General features: G+C 40.0%; 1 protein-coding gene across 3 annotated transcripts in view; it reads right to left on the bottom strand.

Moving 5' to 3' along the window:
- cntn4 (contactin 4) overlaps nt 1-26,478 on the bottom strand; it is a 195,909-nt gene that overhangs the window by 111,973 nt on the left and 57,458 nt on the right. For 2 of the 3 annotated variants that reach the window (XM_039612487.1, XM_031748523.2), the window contains exons 3-5: nt 24,122-24,254; nt 16,433-16,608; nt 1,212-1,307 (exon numbers count right to left, since the gene is read on the bottom strand). In XM_039612487.1, the coding sequence (XP_039468421.1) occupies nt 1,212-1,307; nt 16,433-16,608; nt 24,122-24,254 (405 nt within the window). Of the gene's footprint in view, nt 1-1,211; nt 1,308-16,432; nt 16,609-16,740; nt 16,800-24,121; nt 24,255-26,478 lie in introns of those variants that run through there. The other variant, XM_039612488.1, reaches the window with a different exon arrangement.

Raw genomic sequence — 26,478 nt, forward strand, 5'->3', positions numbered from 1 at the left:
TTTGTGAGGTCACAATTTCCTTCACTTTTGACCCCCAGATTGTAATCAGTTCCTCTGGTCACAGCTGTCACCAGCCTGCTCTGAGAGGAAAAGGACAGCTTTTCAAATGTCTGAATAGTGCATGTAATTCATGACATTCTTCTCTCAGTTTGAACTAATCATATGAATGGTCTTGTCACTGCTTGACCAAGATCAGTAGATCTAGCTGAACCCACCTGAATTCAGAAGGCAGTCCAAGCTTACCTACTGCACTGTCTAGCAGCTAGCTGACCAGCTCCACAGGCAGTGAGCTTATTGTATTTTCAGTTTAATGACAGCATCACCAGCAGCAGCTAGTTGGTAACCTCAGCATTGTGAAATAAACCTTCAAATGTTCCTCGAGGCCAGTGCAAAATAACACAATGAATTCTGTTTATAAATTTACAGTTTACTCACTTTATTCGTGTGGTTATTTATTTTTGTGTGTATTCAACACTGAACATTTTTGGGATGTAGCAAGCTGAATGAATAATGGATATTTTAAGTCAGCACCGCTTAACCTTAGGCTCTGTTGAGATCTGGTTTAATCATTTCTCTCTTGACAAATCAAAAGTGTGGAGTTTGTTTTAAATCTGAACCACGGTCTCCCCAAACACAGTATTCCAGTTCAGCATTTCACAAAGCCTGCTTAGTCACTCGGTCTTTATGCTATTATAACCCAAGCTAACGAAGACCCATTCATCTTCTCATCTGGCTTTCAGCAAGAAAGCAAAATCATTTGTATGCTACCTTCTCACACCTTATAAAATTCAGAGTATCGTTGCCTTGAGCTTGAGAGCAAACGTCGCTGAATAAATAGAGCTGCACAATAGTTTATTTTAACTGCCATGGAAATGAAGTCAAAAAATAACCCTCTCATCAAAGCGCATTCAGCTTATGCTCCTAACAGAGAGGCTGTCCCACTTCCCATGACCCAGCCGAGAGTGATCACACCTACACGAGGCACGAATCCCTTGGAGATTTTTCCATCCCCACAGCGTCAGGTTTAAGGTGTTGATTACCTAGCGAAAGCCGCTGTTAATCAGGTACATCTCAAAGAGCTCCGTCTGAAAGCGCTTCAGTCATCGTTACTTTGCACAGTGAGATAACTTCCAATTTTCAGTGTGAAACAGACACATGCTTGCTAGTCAACTGAAAGAAAAAGAAAAAGCAAGAGAACTTATTATTTTTACCTCCAGAATGAGGTGGAGGGCCGCAGAGCAGAACCACTCCTTGACCTTCACGTACTGACACAGAGCTTCTTCTCTGAGTCTTGAAGTTTTCCAAGTCTGCAAAATAGAAAAAAACAAAACAAGAAAACAGCAGTAAGTAAAATATTCCACAAGCTGGAGGCTGTTACATTTTATTAGCATACACATGGAGGTGCTGTCATGAACAAATTACTGTTTTTCTTACTTCTATTCAAGGTCACATTGTGCGCAACCTAAACCAGCGTGCAGCAGGTGGGGAAAACGCTCACAACAGGTTGCCCGTTTATTACAGAGCTCGCAGACATAAACACAACACATAACACATAGCGCCAGAAAGTTCATGGCCTATATTTCTTCAGACTGTGGGAAGAAACTGATGCTTTATCCTGTCAAATACAGTACTTGTAAACTCTGAGGGCCAGAGTTCAAACTCACAGCATGTCAGACGCTGGTGCAAAAAACCTGAAGCCGTGTGCCAAGCAAATGATATACAAAAACATGACGTACGGAACATTTTGAGTAAGTTAGAAAAAACCTTTAAAGACTGCCTGAACCTTCAGCAGCAACAAACTGAACATTTTTGGCAGTAAACAGCCTTTGGCTTTGCCTCCAGCCAAATCACCCCCCATGTGCGCCTGTGCTGCCGATATCCAAATTCACGGAGATGGTGCCACAAGTATGGGGGTTTTGGTGGAGGAAGACAGCAATGAGTGATTTTTAAAAAAAAGCACAGGTAGCTAAATCAGTGCAGGAGAGATAAGTTGTACCTGACTATTACATACAAAGTCGTTATAACAAGTGTAAATGCTTTGATATGACTGGAAGGACAAATGAATTAAATTTCTCATTTATTATTGTAAAAACCTGACAAACTCCCTCAGTGATTAATTAGAAATAAAAATTAAACAATAGAATCTGGATGAAAACCTGTGATGAATTTTAGAAGAAAAACCCTTCGGGGACTGAGCATTAGCATTACTTTCCAACGCCTCCCCTTCAGCTGGGTAAAAACATTGTCTTGTGAGTACAGCGGACAAAGTTTGCAGTGCTATGAACACATTTTGGATGCAAACTCAAAAATTTTAGGGCTTCTTTAAAAATTAATAAGGACAGGAAGTATCGGAAAGGCAGAATATTTTTAAATATATGTTTGCTTGAAACGTTTAGAAGAGATTGTGACTTTGCTCAAAGGAAGGGAACTGCATTCAGTTATTTGGCTGCTTTTGTGAGTGTGTGTGTGTGGATGGGGGTGACGGTGGGCAAGGGGGGTGAGGGCCACCTTATGTCACTTCTTTTGACACACCCCTGTTAGTCACACAAAGATAGGTCGATGGAAGGAAGCACTCACTAGTGTGTGTGTGTGTGTGTGTGTGTTACTTAATTTCTTTTTGCTGGATTTATTTCTTTTGCATACTTGAGGGGACACACTTAAGATAAGGGGGAAATGAAAAGAATGAGGCCTATTATTGCTCCCTGTAACCTCCACTGGTAATTATATGTCGCAAATAATGAATCTAAGTTAAGCTTGAGCTGAATACATTATGAAAAAAAACTATAACAAAGCACTGAAATCAATAAAGACACACACCCCCACTAATATGAGCCAGACAGCAATCTGAAGCCTCGCTGCTAAGTGGAGAGGGTTGCCGTGGCAGGTCACACATGAGGGATTTTAATAGCTCTGGTGGTAATCAGGTTACCTTTCATTCATCAAACCTACCACCACCGAACCACACAAAGCTATTCCTAGTAGGGCTTTGACACCACAAGTACTCTTAAACTGAAGTATTTTCCTTTGACAGCTGATGGAAACAATAGCAGGTCAGAACCACATCTGACATTTGCTGATGATTGATGCAGAGCAAATCATCTGCTAATCCGAAGGTTGGTGATTCAATCCCTCCAGTCTGGGCAGCATACTAACCCCAAGCTGCTCCATCGGAGTATGACTGTTAGATAGAAAGAAGAGCTTGCATGAATGAGCGCTCAAACAGAGTAGAAAAGCGCTATAGAAGAACCAGTTCATTTCAAATTGGCTCCACTAATGGTGTACAGAGCTCAGTAAATGTAATTCACCACATTGCATAGAGACTAAGTGTCTGCACTGGTAACTCAGTTTGAGAAGTGCTACATATACTCCTAAGGGAACTACTTAAATACAGATACTTGTAATAAGTACAAAGAAAACATGGATCTACTCGTATATTTAGAGGTTAATTGGCAGCATAATTAAATTAAACAGCTTCTTCTGGCTTCCTTTATTCCACTTCTTGTTTTTTTTTAATATTCAGTTTGAGGTCAGAGATCATTCATAAATGTGATTTTAGCTACCGAACCGAAAAAAAGGCAGACAGCAAATTAATGCAGTAAGAGGCTTGATATACTGTCTCAGATTTATCCATACATATTCTCCAAATTGGATTAATTAACCTTAATTAACCTTGCAATATGCAGTATATTGTCAAGTCAGTCCGAGCGGTGGCGCGGACACGAGCGCTGTCTTTGCAGACCTGCTCATCTCAAAACTGCAACCAATCCACTTTCAAATGAGATTACTGATTAGTTCAGCTCCAAGTGATCTAAATGTAAAATTATCGGGCTCAGTGATTTATGAAGAGGACTATAAGGTCAGTTAATATATGTCATATTGGCCACAGAACAAGTCAATTAAGAGGCTGCCTTTAATTATTTCTTTAAACATAAATCTCTTCTTAACCCAAGAGTACGCTTTAACTAATAGCGATCTGAGAGTCTTAAGCCCTATTAAAAGAGCAATTCCTAATATTTTTCTAAAGATTAATGCCAGATTGGACCTTTAAGTGTCAAATCGGATGTGTCTCCCTCAAGGATGTAAAACCAAAGTCAGCATTCTTGCCTAAAACTAGGGAGACAGAAAAAGAAAACACCAGAATCAATACACGGGGTAAAGACGTTCAGAATAATTTGGCAGAGTGCTACAAATTTAAAGAACAGCACCAGTTTCTGCCTTAATAATACACATGCAACATCTAAAATAGTGTCCTCCCATTGTTCTTGGCTACAACTGCTAAAGCAAAGTTACGCTGTGGTGTTGGTGGAGAGCAAAAAGCAAAAACAAAAACCACAGCAGGACTTTGTTTTTGTTTTCCTGTCTGTGCCTCTGGGGCACTTGTACCTGAGCTCAGTGAGGTCGAGGAGCTGAGAAAAAGCATCTTGGGCTTCCTGGTGTACACATGCAGAGGACAATATGGATTACTTCACATTTAAAAACATGCTGTCCAGTAGACTTGGACGGCTGCTGAGAAAGCATAACAAAGTGAGGCTGACGTTCATGCTGCCTCTGCCGTGGCCGGGGCGCCGGCACAACTAGCTGTGTTGAGCCCGCAGGACTCACTCGTAGCGTTTGCTGCCCACCGGCTGCAGCAGGAACTGAGTCATGGTGCTGCAGTTTGTTTTATCAGGGACTGTTTGTGATTGTGTGGAGGGGAGCGCAGGTGTGTGACTGTGAAGGACACTGAACTTTAGGAGATAAACTCACTGATGGAGTAAGAGACGCCGGCTACTTGTGAAGGGTAGCAGGGCATGATTTGTCTCTGTCGTACCTCTCCTTCTATAATCCACCCAGATTTTTCTTGACCTCTAATAATCACAGTAACAATATGAATTTTTTTTTTTTCAAAGTTGTTAGTTACTGTTACAACAACAGCCAAAACTTGAGAAACAATTCAGCTCAATACATAAATATAATATAATAAAAGCTTGAACTAAAGAGAGAGCTCGGTTAAACCAAAAAACAAACAATCTGACAGGACAGCAGGTGGTGTGAAGACTTTCTGCTTTTGTCTTTGCAGCAGCAAAGTTAGCAAGAGCAGTGAGTGGTTCACAGGGTTGTTGGGACCCATTAATTAGCCATATCCATCCACAGTCATTTGTATGGCCTCTGTGTCAGCTAATCCTCCGGGCTTTTTTTTTCTTATTCATGCCACACACATGTTCCTTCCCAGTAACGTGTGGGATTACACCACTTTTGAATGACAACTAGTGCATCCATTGCACATTTCTTCTTACTTCTCAGATTAACGTCTCCGTCCTCCTGAAAATCTAGTATTGCACGGTCAGACTGAGGAACACCGGGAGTTTGGCAACGTCCCTCTGCAACGCTCCATGAGACACATAAGTCACACTGAGCAAGAAAAACGAACTTTATCAGACGATAAAGTCACAAAAAAAGAAACAACAACAACAACAGGCTGCTACTCATCATGGCGCCAGGGGAAAAAAAGCGACATTTACCACTCATTGGAAAATGTTATTTTAATGAAATAACATTATAACGAAGTTTAAAACATAAAAGAATGACTTATTGTTTACTGAACTTGAGATAGAGACATCCATCACACTTCCTTGCCTTCTATTTTGATCGATGTGGTGGTTATATGCATCGTCTGTTATTTCCCTTTCTTACCTGTCAGAAAACTCTCCACTGTCTTTTGTAATTTTGCACCCTGAAGCTTGACAGCGCTGGAAGTCTCAAAGCACTCCTGTTAGTTTATTGTTCCCACATGAAACAGTTTTATTCAACTTCTCAAATCCACTCCACATTTTTTCATCCTGGTCATGCGCTCCTCCGTGAAATAGCTCATACCCCACGTGTAGAGCGAGCCCCACAGTCAGCTGCACTATTATAATGCAGGCAGGGCTTAAACTATCATGGAGTAGTGCAGGAAAGTAATAATTTTGAGGTACTAACTCCAATTTAGTATTACTGAATCTCCAATTGACTACATTTCAGAGTGCAACATTATTATTATTATTATTATTATTATTATTGTTATTATTATTATTGTTCATTTTGTTCTTGCTACAGATATTAAGAAAGGTAGATGCTACACAAAATAGAAGCTTGCAACATATCTCAATAAATTTAACTAGTTAAAAATAAAAATTTGTGATTTTACATCATAAAATCACGAATTTTACACATACACATTCTTAATAATTAAATTTAGAATTTGAATTTTTATTTTAAAGTGTGATTATAATATAGCCTCAGAGATAATCTGCTACCATCATTCCTTTATACTGTATGCACTGTATGAAACCATTCATATTGTTGGAGGTTGGGTTTCTGTGTCCAGCATCTCAGTTATTTTAGAAATCTTATAATAAAATATTTTATTATGCTCGTGGCTGAACATTACTTTAATCCTAAAGAACTTGCACAGAAATCCACCTATTTGATTAATGCACTTGTTTGTCCTGCTCTTTACTGTGAAAAACACGTCTGCCACACAAATGGATAACTGAACATCAGTGTGACCATCCACAAACGGGATGACAAAGTCGCTGTCTACAATCATTTTTACACAGCAAATCACTGTCCTCCTAAATTCCAGTAGTTTTTCTACACTGTGAAAAGCCGGCACCCGGTTTTGGCTGCTTGGTGACCAAAAGTGCTTAAACAGGCACACAGGGCAAATATGTCTGCAGATGTCCATATAAGACGCTTTCTTGGAGGTTTATGATGTGTGTAGAATTCAATCAGGACTCAACGCTTAAATTAGGTGATTTATTTTTATTGCTTTTTTCAGTATTTTTTAAGGAACACTGACTGCCTAGTTATCTCTTAACTGTCACTCAAAGGTGATTAATGTTGTAGCAAGGCTAATCGACTTCCTTCTTCCCAATGGGCTTTATCTCAGACTGGTGTGGCTCATCAGAGATCACTGATGAAAGCTTGTAGCTGTAATATCTGCACTGCTTTTTTTCTCCCCTTTGCCTCTTCAGTGAAATTAATTATTTTGCTTCTACAGTCGTCTTTTTTATTCATGGTGGTACAATAAAAAGCTTCAAATAGACGCGTGGTTTTCTCCTAAACACTGCTTGCATTATTGGACACAATACAAAATTTCACGGCTGCTCAAAAATGGTGAAAGCTGAAACTTTTTTCTTCTTCCTTTTTTTTTGGATTAACCCCACCATTTACTTTCATCTAAAAACACGATAGAAGGTTAGATAAAAGCATCCGAGCCTTCCCAAAATACGAGCCTATAGAACAAAGTCAACAAAAGCCAGAGACATCTAAGGTACTGAATTTGTTCCCCCCAAAAAAGTCGTTGGCATTATTTTTGGCTGAGATCAAAGCTGTTGGGATTTATGAAGTGGTGATGTCTACTGATTGTGCCTGTTCACAGCGACAGGCATGGCCTCGCCCATGCTGAAAGCATGCAGCAATAGTGGCAAAATCCACCCTCCCCAAAAACCAACCTCCACCTTCAGTCATCCACTCTCAGCAGCCAAAAAAGACCAAAAGAAGCATTGTTGTGAAAGGTGCTTTGGAAAGTCGCAAAAAGCATAATTTACAATATGGTACGGCCGATGCCTTCAGATGCGGGGGGAGGGGGAGGCTTGGGGGTGCATTGTGGTGGGAGGGCTTGACCAAAAGCCTGTTTTGTTTTTTTTAAAGCACACACAGCTGTGCACATGTTCAAAAGAAAGCATGAAAGCACAGACTTTGCCTGCAAGGGATATCTCCAATAACATATCCATTAAATTTGTCACTGAAAGGAACAGTGGCGAGCGCAAGTCCCTTCGAAATTTCATTAAAATATTATAGAACTGAGCTAATGTTTTCCGCACAAAAGCTTCGGAGTAATGTTCAAAACGGGAAGTGGCTAACAATGATTAATAGCCTCAGAATAAGTAAACCTGATGTCCCATCTAGATCCATTAGCATCAATTATTGCAAACCTGGGCTGGCATTACAAACAATGAGCCAGATTAAGCTGATGATCACATCCCAGACATATGAGCTTTCCAAATGCCAGCACAACTTATCATACTTCAACAAGCCCGTCCAACCGTGAACATTAGATCCATCACAACCTGCTACCCCCTTGAGGATGCTCTTTGTCTTCAAGTGGAAGGTGGATATAATGTGTTTGTGTGTGTATGAGGACATCACATCTATGTTTGTACTGTCTGTGGCTGCGCAAAGGTGGGAGTCAGCACGGAGGTGTGTATTCAGTGATTTTTATCAGCCTGTCTGTCACTAGACAAGACGAGATGAATGCGTGGAATGAAAAAAAAACATCTTTAAAAGTCTCTTTAATTCTCCTGCCTCGACTCTGGTCCTCAACTGGTCCACCTCGAGTCTAAAAGCACTGTGAATTGCAGTTAGTGGAGCACTCTTTAGTTACCTGTATATTGCGAAAAGAACATTATGAAAAGACAAGTCAATGTCTTAAACTTGCTTCTTGCTAATGGCAGCAGGGGGCGACTTCTACAACTGCAAAAAGTTGTTCAGTTGTACCAGAGTTGATAGCAACATGACATTGAGCTCTTTTTGTTAAAAACACCACTTTTTGAATGACTCTGAGCTCAGACACTGTTTCAAGTTTTACAGAATGCACTATGATGGTTAGTTAGCAAATTATGGACAAGATTAGAGCCAAGAAGGAGGATAAATTGGGGTTTTATTTTCCTTTACCATGTGACTGACACAACGCTAGCCTTGGTTTCTGAGATCATAGAGTGGTTAGAGTCCCTATCCCCCAAAACACCAAGGCAGTCATAGTAAAAATAGCCAGTCTGCTGTAAGTCTCTGTTACATCTGCCTTCATTTATATACAGTCTCTGGGTACACCTTCTGATAAGTATAGTGTTGCATGCAGGCCGACAGTAGTAATTTTAGAACTGAGATTAAAGTGCATATATTTTGATGCTGCACTTCCATGAAATTTGCAAAATTCTAACAGATGCTGATAAAATAAAGTCATGTTGCAAACAGCAAGATTACCCAGTGCTCTATTCAAAAAACACTGAATCCTACTTTATAAGCTAAGTAGCTTGAAGCCATTTTTCCACATTCACCCTGCTTATTTGATCTGGTAAAGTTCACACATTATTCCCTTCCCTGCTAGCCTTGCACTTAAACAGCCTACATTAGACATTAGCTGCAACAGTTCATTAACAATTGATACCAAACACAAACCAACAGCGTGCATCTCGTTGTACATTTATTGCATTTAAGTTTAAACTGACTGATTGGTTAGTGTTAATATTAGCTTTTATTAGGCAGTCCCTCCCTGCTGCTGACACTGTAGTTAAAGTACATTAGGGCAATGAAATACCAGCTCAACTCCAACTCACACACTTTCAGAGGTCAAATAAGCAGGGTGAATGTGGAAAAATAGCTTCCAGCTACTTAGCATGAATGCTGGATCCCAACAAAACCACAATGACAGTGCCTTCAAGTACATCAGTATCATCAATGTATCCATATCATGTTTTTTCAAGGAGCTGATGAAGCTTTTCTCCAGCCACAGGGTAACTATGTGTTTTTCCCCCCCTAAGTAGTGCTGTTTTTTACTAATAAACATATTTGGATGTGTACTGGGACTGTCACTATATTACCTGACAGTTATTTTTCAGACACTTCATAATGACACTATATACTGTTGTAATCAGTACAGAAAAAGTTTTTTAAAAATTTCTGTGGGCAAAATGGGAAAACTGTTCTGGGGTCTGTTGAATTGAAATGAACTGAAATTCTTTTTAAAACACGAAACCTCTGGACTAAAGAGGAGAGGGGGGCATCCTGCTTTTTATCAGCACTCAGTTCAAAAGCCTGCATCCCTGGTGGAGGTTGCATATCTGGAAAGGCACCATCAATGCTGAAAAGTATACGCAGGTTTTAGAGCAGCAGATGCTCCCGTCTGCATGACGTATTTTTGATGGAAGGCCTTGAGTATTTCAAGAAAAACAATGCTAAACTGCATAATTCATCTATTACACAAGCACCATAGTAAAAGAGCCAAGGTGCTTAAATGGCCTGCAATAGAGACAATTCTCCAACTGAAAACATTTGGAGCATCATTAAATAAAAAATAGAACAGAGCAGATTGAGGACTGTATCAGACAACAACGGGACAACATTCCTCTCCAAAAAGTCCAACAAATGGTCTCTGCAGCTCCCAAATATTTACAGACTGTTGCAAAAATAAGAAAAACTGCTACACAAAGGCAAATGCGGCTCTGTTCCAGCTTTTTGGACACATTTTTTTTATTAAATTTTCTCAATTTAAACATTTAAATACATCCTGTTGCAATTAAGACCTCTTACACAGCACAGCATTTTTGGTATACGGGATAGTACACAATAATGATATTAAACATGTACATTTTTTATATCATATTTACATTTTGAAACCCGTGATGTATGTACCGGTGTACTCTCACTTTAACAATTATTTCGTAATGTAAAACCGCAAAAATGTAATGTGCTCTAAGGGGTAGGGGCGGTACTGACTTTGCCGAGCACCCTCCCCCCGCCAATTCCCTGCACGTATCATCAAAAAAGTTTTCCCCATTTCAAAGGCTGGACAGCTAAAGAGGTAAACATTAAATGCTGAGTGAGTTATTCCACTTTATAGCAGGTTCCCAAGTGTGATATGTTGATAGTGTACTGCGGATAAAAAAATAAAAGCTAGATCATACCCATTAGCTATTTACACCTCATTAACTAAGTCAATATACTCACACCACATTATCACTCAGCTGAGAGGAGTCCAAAGGATTTATTTGCATTTAAATTAGGTATTCATATTTCCCCTTAAGGATTTAAAGCCTACTTTGGTGACATCAGGAATTTCCCACCCCTCCTATGTCCTTGGCAAAATATGAGCTTTTCTGACTCTGATGAAACACTTTATAAGTAACTGACTATACACTCCTACACAAAACGGGATATATAGCGTTTCAAGGAAAGCTCAGTATACAACACTTTATTTTCTTCTTGAAAGCTCAACCTTCTTGACATCTTTGGTCGCGAAAACTTCAGCAGTGAATGAGCTCGTCACTGCATTCAAAGCACAGCCCTCGGAGTGCCACCCATATAAGAAGCCCACACTATCATTCTGTTATTGAATATGCGGCCTGTTCATCAGTATGAATTATGTGTGTACATCTTTTACATAATCAGCGATACAGAATCAATAGACATACTAATCAAGGGCAGCGAGTATTGAGTGGGAGCGCCCACTAGCCATCAGTTATCCTTGCCTCAGGAGGTAGACAGCCACAACCCTTGCGAGGGTTACCGTCATCCATCAAAAGTTTGTGACACGGACACGAATCCCGAAGTATCTGGAGCCCCGCCAGTTCCAAAGAACAACCTTGAAGGCGTCACAGAGCGTGTAGACTAACAAATGTTAACTGAGGAATACCATTCAACTGAGCAAGTCTCATTGTGCAGTTTACTCTTGTTCTACACAAAATATGCTATGCTCAACCTCCGGAAGGAGATAACACTTTAGCAAATACAAATCTGACTTTTGAATTATAATTTAAATGGAAATGTATGATTTAAGTTCAGACCTATAAACAGGTCTTAAGTGTCAATGCAATCTAAATTCAACAAGACCAATAATGGATTTTTAGAAAGATTACTCACCTGGAACAAGATTAAGACACCACTAATACCTATTTAATTAAAGAAAAGGCAAAAATCCCTCACACCCTGAGATAAATGACTGAATTAGAAGGCAGAGCATGTTCACCGAACAACAACGCTTTCCTGTGCTCACAACGACTCACTATCAGGATTTCATTATCAATTCTAAGACCCGGCTCAAAATTAAATATCTTTTGACCTTCATGCTGAGTCAAAACAATTAACTATGGCACTGATTCATTTGATTTTGTGAGAAACTAGCAGCTTATTGAGGCTCCCATCACCAAATATCTGTACCGGCAGACCCGCGCTTTTGTCAGTCTTCAACAAATGTCCTAATTAACTGGTCTAGTCTGAAAAGTAAAATGGAAATGGAAAAGTTCCCATTCCTTGACCATTTATATGTAATAAAAAAAAATACTGCAGTCCACAAAGATATGCAGCAATTGATTAGTAATTGATCAATAACGCAAAAAGTGTTTAAAGTGTTTGCAACTGTGAGTGTGACATCAGTTTACATTTGTTTGGTCGACTGACATTTACAAGACAAGACAGCAGAAGGAGAACTACCATCGACTGATAAAACAAGATGCTGAGGTAAATACAGTTGTCCAAATGGAGGGAGCAAAATACTTCTTTCATAAGCGCAAAGCAGAAAAGCACACAAAAACGAGCTTCTTTTGTGATGTGTGGTTGAAAAGCACTGGGCAGGCAAAAGACATTGCTGCCGGTGAAAGCGCTATGGTTACCGGTAGCACTGAACAAAACCCTAACACCCTGTTCCATCCTGTGTTTCACTTCCTGCTGTTGGTCATGAATGCTGAAATGTAAAGTGTGTTTTAAGCACGGTGCTGAACATCTATCCTCTGAGAGAGGCCGTGATGTATAAATGCTCCACACACACACAAAAAAGCACACGCTTCAAGTAGACCTTGGGGTAGATGTACTGCTCAGAAACATTAAGGGAATACTTACATCACACATCAGATCTTGATGGATGAAATATTCAAGTTTTATAATCTTTACTGGCGTGCACTGTCATTTTTACTTTTTTAGATCAAAATGATGAGACAGCGATCAGTGGAAACCAAACTTATCGGCCCCTTTAAAGCCTGGATTCAAAACCACACCAAAAATAAATTAAATGTTCTCTTAATTTGTTTTTTAGAAGCAGATTTTGATTTTCCTTAAAATTTTCTGTAGTATTTAGAATATGACAAACTATGCTAAATGGTCTTTCCCTATACAACTCACTAGGGGTCCACTACCCCCAAGAATGAGTTTGCGCCTCCTTCTGGTCCCAAACAGGAGACCTTCTGTGCATAAATCAAACGTGTTAGCCACTACAGCATGGAGCCACATGAGTAAACTATTGATGTTTCTCGCATGACGTCAAGAGCACATTGCCTGAGATTTGTCTCCCACACTGGGAGTAACACAGTCACCGGTTGCTAGGGTGACAAGTGTATTCCCCAACTGGTTGACAGCGGTTCGTCAGGGTTGCTGGTGCGATGCAACCTGCAAATGGAGACTGGAGAATGGTTTCCCTTCAAAGTAAAAGTTGTGCCTGTCATGTGGTTGGGTTCGGTCACAGAAAAAACTATGTGCTACAGACACTCACACATTACCTGAATTGTTTTTTTATTTAGATTTCCCATTCCTGCAGTAGTTCACTAAAATTAGGTTACAATGAAATACATTTTTGTTTCACATTATCATGTACTTTAAGTAAAAATGTGCTACTATTTTAGCTTTTACACAAAACACAAAACACCAGCAAAGTGTTTGTCTGCCATCTCTGTGGTTCTTACCTTTAACCCCACTGATTTCTACTGAAAATGCACAAATTCCAAATACCAATATTTTTGGTACATCTGTGATTTCTCTAACAGGCTGGTCAGTGCAAATTGAAGCTTCACTCAAACAAACGTACTGGCTAGTTGTTGTGGAATATTTCCAGGTTTGAATTGATGCGCATTCTGTGCGCTAATGAGTATTTACTGTGTCTGTGGTATCGACTGTACAGCGTGTATGTGTGTGGTAATGACAGAAGTGTCACCATGTGCAATTGTGTGACTCAGTGATGTATTTTTAATAGTCTGTGCAAAACAATGAATGCTCTGTGGCAAAAACAAAAGGTCTAGCATTTAAGATAGCATTTGCTTGTGGGATCAGTTGTGTGGTCTTTTTGTGCGGTTTGTTAAAATGAAAAATGCAGCATATCACCCAATCCTCAGATGACATATTTTGTTGAGTTACTTCTACAGTTCCGCACGTGATGAAAGTTCCTCCAGTTATGAACAGGATGACTAGCTGTTTGCAATTATCCATAGTTTCTGTTCCAATCCTCATTTTTTTCTCATGCTGTTTTTGAAAGTTGTTTCATTTTCTTTGTGCCTTGCATTGCCCTGGTCTGTGTCTCACTGCTTTGTGTCAGATCTTGTTCTTTCTTTCAGTGTAGTCTTTTATTTCATTTCATTCCTGCTTTATTTTGAAGGTTAGTTCCTCTTGTGGCTTTCTCTTTCTTTTTTACTTCCTTTCTTTGTTCAATCTTGTTATTGTCATGATTGAATTCACCTGTACCTTGATACATGCATGTTTTCTTTCAGTCTTGGTGTTCCTCCCTCATGTTCCTGGATTTTATTGCTCTTAGATGTGGTTTAAAAATTGGACAAACTTGTGTTATAGTACATTGTTTTTATTATTGTTTCTGTAAGTAACAAAATCACTCCTTCTTCCCTTTACCTTCATGTCCCCAGCGCTGAAGTTTCCTTGACAGTTTCATCCTCTTTCTGCGGTATACACTCTAGTTATGCTCCATCTTCTTTCCACAGGAAATCGATTATAGTAGGACACGTTTTCATGACAGTGCACGATCACACTGAAGATGGGGCAGACTTTAAATCTCTTGACTTTTGACCTTTTTGATTGTAGCAGATGTGCATTTATATGGCTCCAAATGATTACGATCATTTTGGCTCTGACGGGTGCAATTAGCACTGGGCTTATTAGAGGAGCGAGTCAGTTCAGACCCTGTCTTGTGTCAAAATCACAGTCAAATTATGCGTAAAACTAATTACCATCAAAAGGTCATGACCTTTACTGGAGGGAAAATATTGCTTTTAGGTGCTGAAACACAACTTATACCTGCACTGTGTGTATCTGACTAGGAGTCGATGTTGCTTGAGCAGGATATCTCCGACTACCTCCCTGCAGGAGGACCCCACTCATATCCTTTACTTCCCTTGAATTTCTATAAAGAATTGCATGACACTCTAAAGTAATACCAGTTGCCCTTTAAATTATTCGCTTGAACCTTTACCATTCAATCATGCAGTGGAGTTAATTAAGCTATACCAAGAGTAATAAAGAAGATAGATGACATTCGGTCATACACGCACACGCTGACTGTGTGACAACAACTGCAGGTTGGTAAGGTCAGAGTCCGACAATTGATGGAACTGTCATCCTATCATAGTGGAAATTCGCCAGCAGAATCACATCACGGATTGACTTCCTGCTGGTCCAAGGAACTAAACAAATGGCCTGAGGCATACTGGTGGCCTTGTCCCCAAACACCAAACCTCAAAATCTAATCTGAGCTAGTGATCACTCTTTTGCCTTTAATGTCATGATTTACTCCTGTCAAATAACTGGCACATAAAGTAGGCACTTATTGACTCAGTCCTGCTAGAAATATGAGGTCCAGAGGCTTGTCAGTTAGACTCATCAAGATCCATCAAACAATCTGTCGTCCTCCTGGTCGGAAATCAGTATGATAGGGCCATTAAAAAAACATTAAACTGCAAAAGTGATGGTGCTGACTTTGCATTTCTTCATGAGTGGGTGTGGTGTTTTTGTTCTCTGAAGTAACGGAAAGGAAAGTTTCATCAACTAACCCTTGGTGCTTCTTAATGGCTACTTTCAGCCGCTCTGCATTTCCGAAGAGGCTATAAAACTTTGTGACAGGCCTGTGATACAGTTGAGTATCACTCGATGAAGTTCACATCTAACCAATGACAGCGATACTGAAGTGAGTGAGTGAGGAAATCCTGAACATTTCTGTCGCTAAGCTGTTTTTGCCACTGTTTTCCTTTAGTTAGCTCATGTTAGCTATAAGTTTACTGGAAATTTCTTTGACGTGGAAGAAATTTGTAAATAATCTCATATGAAGCTTATCGAACTGTTTACCAGAGGGGAAATGTGACTTCTAGGACACTCAAGTGTAGCATTAGCTGCCATAATGTTAGCTTACAACTCTGACAATATTACAAATAAATAAGCACATTTATGCTAATGCTGTTGGGGTACAGAGGGTTAAAAGAGATTGAATGGTCACTTAGCTAATAAGCCATTAGCATACAACCAATGTTAATGCTCAAACTTGGCTAAGAAGTTTAGTTGAGTCTGCAGAACGTACAACCAAGACCTGAACCTTCCACTTCATCACAGTGCCTGTACTCCAAGACACCTCAGAGGAAAAGGTTGATTTTTTTCCTCCACTGCAGTGAGTTTAGCGCTTTCTGTTTGCCTACTGTGCAGCCATTTATAGAGTAAACGCCAGTCAACACACAGTGAGCAAATAGCACCTCAGAGATAACTTTCTCCATGTTAAACATGTCATCAAGAGCAGCCCACTATGTTATCCTTGTTTGTGACTGACATGTTTTTCTCTTTCTCCCTCTATTTTTACTTTTTTTTCTCCAATGGAAGCCAAGAAGGCTCAAATGCTTGCCTAAAGAAAATAGAAAAAAAATAAAAATAAACTCACATGCGAAGGTTAGACTGGCCTCTCGGCTAACGATGGTCCCGAAAGAGTTGGAGGCGAGGCACTGATACGTTCCAGCATCTTGGTCTTTGTTCAGATGGCTAATTCTGAGGTTGCCCCCAGAAAGGCTGTAGTGAGATCCAGTTTTGGGATTTATTTCCGTGCCGTTCAGTCTCCAACTAAAAAAGAGAGAGAGAAAGAGAGAAAAATGAACATGTAAATTTAACAAATTAAACACTGTTCAGTGTAGACTGGGGCAATGGAAGTACGCCAGAGCACAAGAAGAAGAAGAAGCAGAACGTGACTTGTACATTTGATTGTTTTTCAACAGGAGAGAAATGAAAGGTGGAGAGGACCCAGAAATCATGCCCTCCAGCTTAGTGTTAATCTAAGCAGCAGTGAACCACTATGGTGCCAAGGACTTGACTCCCCGAGAATAGATAGCATTTCAGGCCATCCATCTTGCCAGACCCCAGTCAGACCGCATAAAAATCCTGCTTAATCATTATGGTACAACAATTAAAACGAATGCCTGCAAGCTCGCCTTCACACTCGTGCATTCTAGACCCTTCCACTTGATTATCATTGGTGTTAGGATGAGTGGGTGGGTGGGCGGGACCAACGAAGGGTATAATTCACTTAAAATGGCAACAGACTCTCCAATCTCTCCAAACAGATGCACCTTATTAAAGAAACACAGGTGGGAGAAAAATCAGTCATTTCAGAAAAATGGCTTCAAGCCATAACTCACTTCAACCAAGGCAACAAAACCTAAAAAAGACAGAGAAAAGAGCTCATACATTGCCATTTGTTATTGATGATGTATAACTATCCCAGCAGTAAAAAGGTACAGCACAGATAAACAAGTGTGAAAAGAAGATTTAATATGGCATTGGATAATGGACTAACCAGATCTGATTTGGGCTTTGAGGGGTTTTGTAGCTGATTATTTCTTTGAGAATGAGTTTTAAAATTTCTTCTGCTTTGATTTTTAAAAAAAAGTTTCTCTGAATGATTTCCCATTCAGCTGGAAAAGCAGAGCATTGTTTTCCGCTGAAAAAAGAAAGCAGCTTTGATGTGAAAAAAGGGGCTTTGCTAAAGCCCCTTTTGTACAAGAGACAGAAGTTGCACAAAGCTGTTTGGGGGTACTGTCTTAACTTTCCTTGTTATGCCAATTTGGAGCCTTTGAGGCATAATAACCTTTCTAAGAAAGCACTGATAGTGGCGTTGTGGAATTTTCTTGCTGTATTATGTCTTTTGTAGCATAATGTGGCTTATAGAATACACTCGTTTGCCTTCAGTGGCGGAAAAATCCAACTTATGTGGTCCCGTGGACAAAGACACCTGTAGGTACAGAGCTTCCATATGAAACAAGTAGGAGCTGTTTACATGAGAAACAGTGTCGGGTTGTGCTCCTTAGCCGCCTACCCACACACACACACACACACACACACACACACACACACACACACACACACACACACACACACACACACACACACACACACACACACACACACACACACACACATAGCCACAGCAGAATAGTTGTTGGCTGGGGCATTGCTGCACTCACAAAGAGCGTCTGCAGACTTTTATTCTTTTAATAGACCAAATGTGTAGCACAATGGCCTTTCATGGCACTCCTCCAGTTCACTCATAAGTAAGTGCACATTCTCAAGAGGCTTGTTACTACACACAATAGAGAAGAGCCTGAGGAGGGGCGGCTGTGGTCTCACAGGACTACAGCAGAGATTCATTTGCAGCTGAAGCGGAACAAACAAAAATCAACATAAATATGTCCCGGCTAAGTCCCACCTTCGAGTGGAACAGGAGCTGAACGGATGGGCAGGGTGAGGCGACGCGGCGAAAACCTCAATATCGCCCTCTGATAGCGGCTTCCTGTGAGGCTGAAAAGGCATCCCATCAAATATGAAAGCAGCCTTTTCACAGTCGTAATTGCTCGGAGAGGCTCGGCATTGTATTCGCAGTCAAACGGCTTAATCGGTGACAGCTTGAAAAACCAAACGCTGCAAAAGATTTTCTCTGCCAGCCGTCGATTCGCCGCTTTATCCGGGCCTTTCGAAAACATTAGCCTGGATAGTTAATTGAGCCTGGAAAATGTTTTGATGTATCTGAGTGAGTAATCATGTCTCTTGTTGAAAAGGAAGAATTTACCCAGTCAGAGGAAGACATTGTGTATTCCTAAATGCGCCATGTTGTCTGGTCGTTAAACATAGTAGTAGTTAAGGATAATTGCCCGCCCAAAGCAGCCATTGTTCTTTTGTGACAAATTATACGGCCTGTGACAGCTCTTGTCACTTTAAGCCAATTAGATAACAACTTTAAAGCGGTTAAGTGGCAGATATTCAAATATTTCTGTATAACACCAGATAAAGCCAGCGCAGGGGCCGTGATAGAAGGTAGCATGGCGGGAGAGACGAAGCTCGTCATGGTGCCACTGAGTATCCTCCACGGGAAGCAGAGCAACAGATTACATCAAACACATGTAAACTCAATTAATAATTCTATTTACAGTGATTTATGATGGCAAGCAGGCCACAACAGCAGTTCCATTTGTTAGGCACATGCTTTATCCAATCATGTAACAACAGGCCGTGTACACAGTGGCATAATACCACACCATCTGGCTTATGAGGCTGTTAATGTTAGTCGGTCTGTTCTTTTTCTTAAGCCTGGTGCTTAAAAGTGCTTAAAAATGATTACTTTGTGTTACGGCCATGCAAACATCACACCACCATGGGACACTATAAAGTTTTAAAATACACACTCTTGGATTAGAAATGAAAAGAATATCTCCTCGTCATGTGAGGTGTGGCGTAAACTATAAATAATTTACAGGTGTTTAAAAAAGTAAAAAATGTAGTAAACATGCCTGCGTGTGATTCAGAGCTCCAGAGCTTTAAATACCTCCTGACTAGATTATGTGCTTTTTCAAAAGGTGTTGTGAGGCTGTTCTTTATCGGACGGTGCTCTCTGTTTTGTTCTGTGAACTGTAACACGGTCCACACAGTCTCCAGATTTGATTCCCCTGTGGCTGTTTATGCAAAGGTCAAACTACAAGAAGACTAGGAGAGTGTGTAGCTGAACACCACTTTGGTATTCACACTGAGAACCTCACTTATCTGGTGGCCTGCAATTAAGTGGGCGCCCAGCAGTGATCTACTTGCAGGCATTGAGGCCAAAGTTTGAATATTAGAGGTGGAAACTACAGCACCTGGATGTTCTGTGTGGGTTCTTAGTCATCTGGGTCACGGTAGTCTTGAGAGCTTGAAAAACAGCCGGTTCCCAACCTGAGCCTCCCTGAGCCTGGTTCTGCCGGAGGTTTCTTCCTGTTAAAAGGGAGTTTTTCCTTCCCACTGTCGAGAAAGTGCTTGCTCATAAGGGGTCATATGATTGTTGGGTTTTTCTCTGTATGTATTATTGTAGGCTCTACCTTACAATATAAAGCCCCTTGAGGCGACTGTTGTTGTGATTCGGTGCTGTATAAATAAAATTTAATTGAATTGTTCTAGAACTGAAGAAGCTTCCTGGAGGAGTGGCAAAAAATCTTCAAAGATCTAAGGAAGTCCAGTTTTTCTCTTTTTAAGCTCTAAAGAATAGCACCTGAATACTCAAGTGTCTTTTCCCCTCAGTCCATAACAAGTATTCTGAGTATTTAGGCCATACCAATATAACATTTAGAAAAAAAAAGCCATTCCCATTCTACCAAAACTTAAGATGTGAGTTAGATAGCTTAGCAGTGTTTTGAAGTCTCTGCAGGCAGTGAGAAGGAGGATGGCAGCTGTGTCATATAAATGGCTCCAATGAGAGGTGTAGTGTCATGTATACCAAGGCATATGGCGTCTACTCACGTCTGGGTAGGGGGGATTTATTGTAAGACTATAAAAATAGCCTGCACTGTATCGACGCACAGTCAGTCTAGTCAGTCATATTAAGGTCAATCAATGTGTTCGATAAAAGGAAGACAAAGAGCTGATTGATTTTCTAGTTTTATTTTATTTAACCTGTGATGTATAATGCTACCCTGACACTTCTTCCCTCACTTTAGTCTTAAAACCTTCATGTGGCCTGATAAAAGTGCCAAAAATCTGGAGTAACGTCGTCTTAATGACACTCGTAGCTCATTCATAGCTCACACAGACGCGAGCAAGAAAAGCCAACACGTCAGCGGACTTTGAAACTTTGTCAGTGGTTGTCTGACTTGATTACAGGGGTGACTGCTGTGAGCTAAAGGGAGATGAGTATCCAGAAAGACATGAGACATGCCTTTAAACTAGCATGCGACTGTGGTGATAAGGGATGGGGGAAGTGTTCAGATTAGCAACATAGTATATGAATATAGAAAGAATATAAAAAACTCCATCAGATGTGAAAATTGTCAGTTATAATATTTAAGGAAACAACAAGTATTGTAATAATTAGGGCATAACTACTCGTGATTTGATGTTAGGGCATCATTACTGCTGTGGCTGTGAGATGGCCAAGAAGTTAACCATGACTAGGATGGATTTCCATTACAAACGCTTTTGCATAGGCATCGACTATTTCTACTCTTGTTAGCAAAGACTGAACCAGTCAGTGTTTTCTTTTGGAGCGAGATTCAGAAAGTTCTTCAAAGGAAAAACAAAAACACAAAAAATGCCACAACTGATTTATATGTGGCTGATCTAGTCAAGTCAGTTTTTTGTGCCGTTCTGCACAATTTCATGCACGCTTAATGTTTTTAAAATGCTTCAGGCTTGGCCAGTGTGGGTTCCTCCACTTAAAACCGATGTTCCTGGTTGTAACCAGCCGTAATCGCCAGTGATGATTCTTGACATCTAAGTCAGATCAGTTTGGCACAGACGTTAATGCCTGCTCTCTGCACAAGATCAGGTCCATTTTTAAATCACGGGAGAGCTGGACCTAAGTGGAGTGATTGAAAAGGGGTCCAGCTGTGCTCAAGGTTACAACCTTGAAGGGAGATTAGCTAAATCAAGTATGGTGGTTTTTATTTATTTTTATGGTCAGAGTCACCTTGCATATGGAATATGGTACATGCAAAAGCACCAGTCTGTCAGCACTAGTAGGGGCAGTTAGTGCAATAGACTCAGCTGATGATGGGTGTATTTCATTCGAGTCAGACAGAGCAGGTTAGCTGTGTTTTCGGTGTGCACCAAGATAAGGAGCTGCTGTATTTATTTGCCGTGTTAAGTTTCTGGATCACTAATAAAGATGTAGGTCTTTTTGTTGATTATGTTGTATAACAGCTTTCAAATTTCCTCTCAGTCAGCTGGAGTTGCAGTTATTTTTTCATGCTTTACATATCACTTTTGGAACCCAGAGTACAGACTGACGTGTCAATTTTCTCATCTAACTCTTACAAGGAAGAAAGTCTATTTTATAGAAGTGTCTAATTATTAATGCCATGTTGCTGTATTATTATTATCGGCATGTTTAACCACACGCTTGAATGCCTGAAATTCGATTTATTAGCTACGATCTTCCTCTCCTCTTCTTCTGGAGTTGGCGCAGACAACACTGTGCACATGTCTCTGCTCCATGTAAACACTGCGGCACGAGCTGTCACAGTTTACAGCTGTGTGACACGCAATTAATGAACTTTGAGTATGATTTAGTTCCTGTCTGTGTGTGTGTTGCAACACGTCTCTGAGAGGCAGCGGCAGCTCTGACAGGACCACACAGCGACCTTGACAGGAAACAGCTGATTAGGTCATTCTCTAAGCTGGCTAAGTCCCAAGTATTAAATGTACCACTGCCTCCAAATTGCTCTACAGTAATTTCAGTCAGCAAATACAATAGAGTTCAACTTTTACTTACAACGCAACAACCTTTCAATAGACTAATGGTGGAGGTGAGGAGGAAATATAGAGAGACATGAAAACAGGGGTATCTTTGAACTCTGCAGCAGAGAGAAGACGTCTGAGAGGAGAGCAAGCGGAGATTAGCATGCATTCACAGACTACAGATTGGCAACACACGTTTCCAGCAGGGGGTTGAAGGAAAAAATCCACTGTAAAACAGAATTTATGTAATACATGCCTATGATCCTGATCAGCTCAGACTTGATTTTTCATGGATGAACAAGTAGAAATAACAGAACCAAGACTCTGTTATTGATGCATCAGGAGAGTAATCCTAAGAGTGGTTACATTCACAGTGGACAGCAGCTGGAGTTCCACATCTGTACACCTGTACAAGGTATGCACACCGCTTTTATCTATCAGGAATATGCTCAACATGTAAGGCACATTCTAAACATGTTCTGAATCCATGATGGCCAAATCTAATTCACTGTTAGTGGAACAACTTCGGGCTTTGCTGATTAGAAACTTGCTGCTTTCTGGTTCACAGACGACATGTATGTGTGAGGATTAAACTGTCAGAGCTGTCACTATGAGCCTGAAACACACGAGAAAGCAGCAAAACTCCAAATCCATAATTTTGTTATTGCATTGCAAGCATACCATACTATAAAGAATTACACTGATTAAATAGTTTTTCACTCATGTTACGTCAAATTGATATAAAAAAGTAAAAATATACATTTTACCAGAACAAATCATTAAGTTTTTCTAAAAAGCAAAAAAGATTAAGATTCTTTATTTATGAATAACATATTCTATTTATATTGTAATAGATATATGAGAAATCCACAGCCAGTGTGTTAATGACAATATTAATATATATTTGTATTGCGCTCTATAATATCAGAATAACTCCTAGGGCTAATGCTCTGTTTGTTGGGGGCAACTTCAAATTCTGCCTTCTGAATATTTTCAGCAGCAGTGTGTGTGTGAGATGACGGTACTACAATGCTCATGTTCATCACACTAAGAAACGTGCAACACTGATCAGAAACCAGTTTGAGTGTCCTTAATATCACATCTCCATGAATATGAGCTGCTCATTGACTTGTGCTAGTGGCCTTAGTAGAGCACTCAACTGAAACCGCATACACAAAAGAAATAAACCGATGAGAATTTTCCATCACCTCCAGTAATAAATAATTATATGTCTTATAGAGCTTATATGTTGTATTGCTTATAAGTCTCATGCAATGATTTACTCATCAGTCGAGTCTTTGGAATTTTTCATGTGTAATATTTGATTTGTACTTTAAAAAGGCGTCATTATCACCGCCAAATTGACTACATTTTATGAGATTATACCTTTTTCTCTTTTTATTTATGGGTTCCTACCTTGAACATCATGTCTTTGTACCCCAGAAACAAACAGCTTTGATTCGAAGCAGTAAGAACAAGGATATATTGCACTTTCTGTAAAAATATATTATTATCAGGCAAAAGATCAAATGTCCACAGACTAAATAACGGTTCTACGAAAAGGGGGAACAGACATGGCGATAACAGGTGTTAACAAAAAGCAATCTGCCTTTTAGCGCGAAGAATCAGGTGACTGTTCTGTACAGAAATGCAAGTGTGCTGCAGGATTTATGGACATTCGAGTTTTGCCACAGTCCTCTCTCAGTGGCATTTTCAGCTGCCAAAATGCGACGGGGGACTGCTGAAGACAAAATGGAGACATTTGCCAGCGACATGATATCAAAAATTTGAAAGATGTTGAGACTGTCACCTGTATAAAAGCATGCAGCATCAACAGGGAGAGGAGGAAGAGAGAGATAAAGGACTGCAGTCACGCACTCACCGGTACATGGGAGGTGGGCTTCCCTTGGCCTCGCAGCTGAACACCACCTCTCGGTTTTTCTCCACATTCTCCACAGGATACACGATGCTGCCAGGCTGCTTGGTAAAGACGGGGCTCTGTAGGACACTGCTCTCTGTGGGACAGCAAGGAAAGACAAAACTTATCCAGCAGCCTGTTTGCCAAGCAGCCAATTAGTCAGCGGCTGAAACAGGTTATTGCTGCTTTAAGTCTTTGAGAGGGCAAAACCACAAAGCAGGCAAAGCATATCAATTTGAACTGCCTGTCACGACACCGAGGCACAGGGAAGAATGATTTGAAGTGAGACGTGTCTTCAGCATCTATTTAGGTGGTAATAGGGTATAGGGATAGATTTATGTTGGACTACTATCGAGAAAAATGTTTGCATTTGCTTCAGACAACTCATTTTTATTTGTTAATTTATTTATTTGCCCAGCGATGTTAGGATCATTTACCCCTGCAGAGGTGCAATCAGTCAGTTTCTCTTTGTTGTAAATGGCACAAAAGAAGTCTTAGTTACTTCGTTAAAGCAGCCGTTAAGGCCGCTTGAGGAAAGCAATTCTTATTTCTTTGTTGCCAATCGCAACCAAAGTCAGTCAGAATCAGTCAGTTCCATCTGATATCAGTTAGCTCAGGTTTTTATGGAGAGGTGCTATTTTATATGGAACGTTTTGCCAAATTGCAAAGAATAATGGGTCTGTAAAAAAGTAAAAAAAACCAAACCAAAACAAAAAAACCTCAAAAAGCAAAGAAAATCATTTTTAATTTATAAACCTGTCTCTCTTTAGACGTCTGGGCTCATAGCCACTAAAAACATTTAACCTGAACACCACTGTTGCTGGTAGAGTAGCTGAAGGAATTTCTTTTCTTTTATTTGTATATTGTAACCAAACAAAAGACAGACTGCAGAACAGCTTGTGACATCAAACATTTACAATGAAGGTACACAAGGCTAAAATTGCGAGATAAATTATGGAGGTGTATTTCACATCTAATGTGCTGTTGTTGTGCTGGGAGTGTGTATATATATGTGTGTGTGTGTTTAAAGGCATGCATGATCAATAGGTTAAGACAAATAAGAAACAGATAAATAGTGCTGCACATAAATGAGAAGGGAACATAACCTCACACTGGTAAAGAGCTGGAAGCGAGGTGAGTCTTTTGAGGTTGCAGTTTTCAAAGCGACCCCCTGACCAGCATCCCGCTAAAGCCCTCAGTCCAGCCCAGAAGCTTCATTATAATACACATACTGTTTTTGATGTTATGTTGCATGGTGAGCTGTGCTTGGTACTTTTATATTTTTTATGGCAGGTATCCTGTATCTGCTCTTGTGTTTAATCCTTCCAACTCATAAAAGACATTTCAGTTCAGTTCAGTTTTACTTATATAGCACCAAATTGGAGTAACTGTCACCTCAACCTTTATATTGTGAGGTTAAGTCCCTCCAATAATACAGAGAAAACCCCCAAAATTAAACATGAGCACAAGCAAGCAATTTGGTGAACGTGGGAATGAAAAACACTAACTGAGATCACGACCTTCTGCTAATTCTCAATGTTCTGTCACACTGATTGGTTCTTCTTTCGCCTAAGCTCCACCTCTTTACCTGGTTTTATCATGTAGTTTGGTAGTTCAGACATAAAATTGGTTTGACAGACAAACAGCTCTTATGTTTACAGAAACAAACAGCTACAAATATCAGAGACTACAACAGAGTTTTAAAAAAGAAAGAAAGAAAAACAGATGAACACAGTGGGTGCACTTTTGTAGCTCCCATGTTGATTCATGATGTTACCCAACTGTCTCTCAGTGTTGTTGAAAAATGGGCTATATTTAAGTCTTCTTATTACTACTTTTGATGCATGATTCACACTTCACTGCAGATATCTACATAACCTAGCATTTTCTTAATATTTGTAAAGTGGAAGGAAATACAAACCATTAAGTTTGAAACATGTTAGCTGCCACCTTGAACCTTGCTTTCTTTTTCTTTTACTTTCAGAAACCACAAGAGAAACTAAGCACAGGTCAACATAAAGTGGAAATTACTTATACTCTGCTTATGTTTAATAATACTTTAAATGTCCATGAAGGTTCTTAGTTAAAGTTTAATGTTTGAGCCATTATTATCCAGGCAATCTAACTAAAGTCTTGATATCTGCAAAGAAATATGAATCATTCTAAGAGCAAACATGTTCCATTTTGGGGCTGATTTAAAGCTGTCAGCCAGTCTGTCTATTGTGTAGTGTATGTGTGCTGTGATTCAGACACTCTTGAGTTTCACAGTCTATAACAGCTAAAGTTTTTCTATTGTTCTTTTATTTGTTTTGTTGATAGAG

This window comes from Oreochromis aureus, linkage group 5 (genome assembly GCF_013358895.1).
Source record: "Oreochromis aureus strain Israel breed Guangdong linkage group 5, ZZ_aureus, whole genome shotgun sequence".
NCBI lineage: Eukaryota > Metazoa > Chordata > Actinopteri > Cichliformes > Cichlidae > Oreochromis > Oreochromis aureus.